Source organism: Synchiropus splendidus, chromosome 19 (assembly GCF_027744825.2).
Source record: "Synchiropus splendidus isolate RoL2022-P1 chromosome 19, RoL_Sspl_1.0, whole genome shotgun sequence".
In the NCBI taxonomy this organism is placed as follows: domain Eukaryota; kingdom Metazoa; phylum Chordata; class Actinopteri; order Syngnathiformes; family Callionymidae; genus Synchiropus; species Synchiropus splendidus.
Genome location: NC_071352.1, coordinates 7,526,859 through 7,530,558, shown reverse-complemented (window position 1 = coordinate 7,530,558; position 3,700 = coordinate 7,526,859). Strand labels below are relative to the sequence as shown.

General features: G+C 46.2%; 1 protein-coding gene across 1 annotated transcript; it reads right to left on the bottom strand.

Moving 5' to 3' along the window:
- Positions 1–1,191: 1,191 nt before the first annotated feature.
- On the bottom strand, positions 1,192–3,042 carry socs3a (suppressor of cytokine signaling 3a). Its single transcript, XM_053851865.1, has 2 exons — positions 2,879–3,042; positions 1,192–2,570 (listed from the first exon to the last, which is right to left on the bottom strand). Exon 2 carries the CDS (start codon positions 2,473–2,475, stop codon positions 1,864–1,866), a length of 612 nt encoding a protein of 203 aa, XP_053707840.1. The 5' UTR covers positions 2,476–2,570; positions 2,879–3,042; the 3' UTR covers positions 1,192–1,863.
- Between the last annotated feature and the right edge of the window lie 658 nt (positions 3,043–3,700).

Here is a 3,700-nt window from a genome sequence, read left to right as displayed (position 1 = left end):
AGATCTTGCCTCCAAATATGTCACTTTTTCAAGACAATTTCAGTGAAAATAGTGCTCATATTCTTTTTCTCCTTCATCGCTCGAGAGAGAGCGGTGAGAATCTTGCCGCTGAGACCAATTGGCTGTGTGGAAATGGTGAAAGTGCCGTGATAGCAGGTAGAGCTGAAGCTCTTTCCTGGCATTATAGTTGAATATCGCTTCATCCGTCTTGTGAGCTGTGATATCTGACCTTTAGGTTTGTGTTGAAGGAACAATCCCCAGGACTATGTTTTGACATCTGTCAAGCACAAGAGCTGCGTTGATAGAAACTCTGTTTGGTTCCTTCTTTCACATCCCACTGACTTATGTTTGCACTGTGAGACTGTTTGCTATAACACAACTATTAAAGCAAGTTTTTCTTTCCTCTTGCTGACTGTTAGATAACTAAAACCAACATCAACTTTTTGTTACTGTTATTATTAGCAACACGCACGGCATGAGTTCTTAAGCCGTTCTGGTTCATAATCTTTGCTATTCCCCTGTAAGCTCTGCTGATGCACCAGTGCAACACCCTTCCACAGAAGTTGTGCAGGAAGGAGTGACGTTCGGACGCATCGTGTGCAGGTGAGCAGGTCGCTGTGGTTAGAACAGGTTCTTAGAAGCGAGCGTCTGTCAGGCGACACATGTGCTTCACACATCGAATGTGGGCGGAGACTGCCTTGTTTACATACATGCATATGAGTACACTACGCACGGCAGTTCTGAGAAACCCGAGCACTCGAGGGAGACGTGTGGGTTCACAGACTCAGGCGGGTCGAAGCGTGAAAGCACCACGGGACTTCTTGGTCTGCTGAGTCTGAAGAGAACAGCCCCTCAACTTGGCCTCCATCCAAACAAACTTGAATAAGTTAGCCCAACCAAAGTAGCGCCAGTAAATAATACTGGCAGTAACTGAGTTTGCCGTTTTCAATAGAGTGAGTCGATAAAGCTGAAAATGTTGACCAAATTCCCATGATATATAAAAGGGGTGCGCTCTCACTTCGAGTCGCAGGCTCCAGCTTGTTCTATGCTAATACTTCTGTCACCACATGAAAGAAAATACCCATCCTTTGTTTGTTAAGCTGGCAGTTTACAAAAGGCAAATGTCAACTACACCTGTTTGAAGTTCTAAGAAACCAGTGTGTGAGAAAAAAAGAAACAATGAGTCAGCACTTTGTAGAAAACTAGTACTCTTTATTATAAATTACTGAAATGTTTTTTCTTTACAGGTATAAATAAGTGCAAAGTCGGAGTGACCAGTTTGTGTCGTGGGGAGGGTCAAGCATTGGTGGCCAGCGGTGCGGCCGTCACAAGTGTCTTTTTAAAAGACAGCAACAGATCTGGTCTTCAGGTAAACAACGTTTTCCAAAAAGGCATCAGAGTAAGACGTCTGAACGGCTTCCAAACATTCATCCACCTTCCGAGTTTGTCACGCCTCTGTCAGGATTCTTCAGTCGAGTTTGGCTTGTATATTCCATATGAGGACACTTTGTGTTTTTCTTCCATAAAAAAATAAGGCGGCCATTTCTGTCCACCCTGCCAGGAATCGGAGGAATGCTGGATCTGTGCGAGTGATTCCATGTAAACCTGCCTTTCAGCAGGAGAAAAAAAAAGTGAATCAGCTCAGTCTGTAAAAGCCTGTCCACCTTTAATGGACGGATGGTTTTCTTTGGCTCATGTGCGTGGACTTGACAACCTCACAGCACTTTGGTAGCAGCAGCAGCAGCAGCAGATGGGGCCTCAGTCGGAGACTACAGCAGATGAGTTCTTCAGTGGTCCACCAACATGTCGCTAGTGTGAAACCGCGACACCGCTTTTACACCGGTTTGTCCTGGTCGTGCACCTCTAAATAGGGGCGTCGTAGTCCTGGAGATAATCCCTAACTGGCTGAGGAAGCTGTTCTTTATTGGAGGAAATGTCCAAGTGTCCGTTCACCGTCTTCCTGCAGAGGTGCTGCAGAGTGGACAGGTTGCAGAAGAGCGGTTGGTGAAGCTCCAGGGGGATCTTCTCCCCACCAGAGTGGATGTAGTAAATATTCCCACTGCGGTTGTTCCCTTTGCTTTGAGACATATAGTAATGCACGAGTCTGAGGATGCAGTCAAAGCGGGGGGCCGTCTGAATGTTCTTAGGGTCCGTCTGCAGGAAAAAGGAGGCAGAGTCGCATTGGATGCGCAGGTTCTTGGTGCCGGACGCCGTCTTGACGCTGACGGTGAAGAGGTGCCTCTTGTCCGAGCTGTCCCGGATGATGAAGGTGCCCGTCTTTTCCGACAGCAGCATGGCGTTGGCATCCTTCCCGGTGATGGAGCCCCAGTAGAAGCCGCTCTCCTGCAGCTTGTGGAGCGTGGTCAGGACCATCTGGTACTGGGCCTTGGTGCTGAAGGTCTTGTAGCGGTGAGTCTGCAGCATGCCGGAGTTGATGCTGCTGCTCATTGCGGTGAGCTTGCTGTAAGTTACCATGGCGCTGTGCCTGCTTTGTCTGCAGAAATGAAGAGCATGGAACTCAGCACACACACCAGGGGAGAGAACCAGGGTCAAGAGGCTTGAGATCCGACCTGCAGGGAGGAGGCGGAGGGTTAATGAACAGCCATTCTGGCACAGATTCACTTGGACAAAGCCTCTGTTTTAAGAATATACCTTTCTGTAATGCAAACTGAACCACGACAATAACAATGTCAGTCATTTTAAACGAATAAAAATGGCTTAAGAGGATGTTTAAACACATTTTAAAACACTAAATGCGGCTCAAAAGTGAAGTTGGGATGTCTCAAACTAACCACCCAAATCTCAAAACATCCTTCTGCAGTATTACAATTTAAAAAAACAGCGATGTTTGCGACTGAAAAACAGCGTTAAGACTCACCGTTGGCTTTTCTCTTGAGATTAAATCCGTTATGTTTCGACTCTTGGATTAGAAAAGTTGAGATCGCCGCGTTTGTGTCAGAGGAGCGACTCGTCCCTGCTCGCCGTCTGCTATGGTTTAAGTACGGCCCGGCGGGGGCCGGTGCTAAGAGTGAAGTCCCGCCTCTCCAGTGCCAGTAAGCGCAGATTAACAGGAAATTCAGTCTTTTTTTCCTGCCACAATCGACGCCCCTCCCGCCTCCTACTCCTCAATGAAGCCTCCGAGCTTGTGTCCACAGTCAACAAATATTAACCAGTGAATGTCCGAACCCTCACGCGTTATCTCATTCGTTCCAGCGAATTTCTCAGAAGCGCAAAGATCCCGGTAGGGGACGCCACATCGCACATTGACGTCTGCGCGTCACCATGGTGACACAAATAAAAACGAACACGGCGTACTAGAAACATGCAAATCATGAAGCGAATAAAGCAGCAACGTCATCTACATGACATAAAAGCATAAACTTAAAGCACGGGCAATAAAAAAAAACCAGTTTACATGATCAATCAAATGCGATATGAAATGAAAACGACAGTTAACAGCGCTCAAATAGATATCGCAGAAGAGGCAGGAAGACCGTTCGACCTCACTGTTTTGAGTTTACTGGCAGGAGATAAATAACAGTTTCACTTTTTAAAAATTCCTCAGGCGTTAGATGACAGTAAAAGATTTACATAAAGTTAAAAATACAAACTGAAAATGAGGCATTATTGGGATTTTCAAGCTGCTATATATGAGTGATGTATTTCGTAATGCAGACTGAGAAAATACATTTCTTAAGTT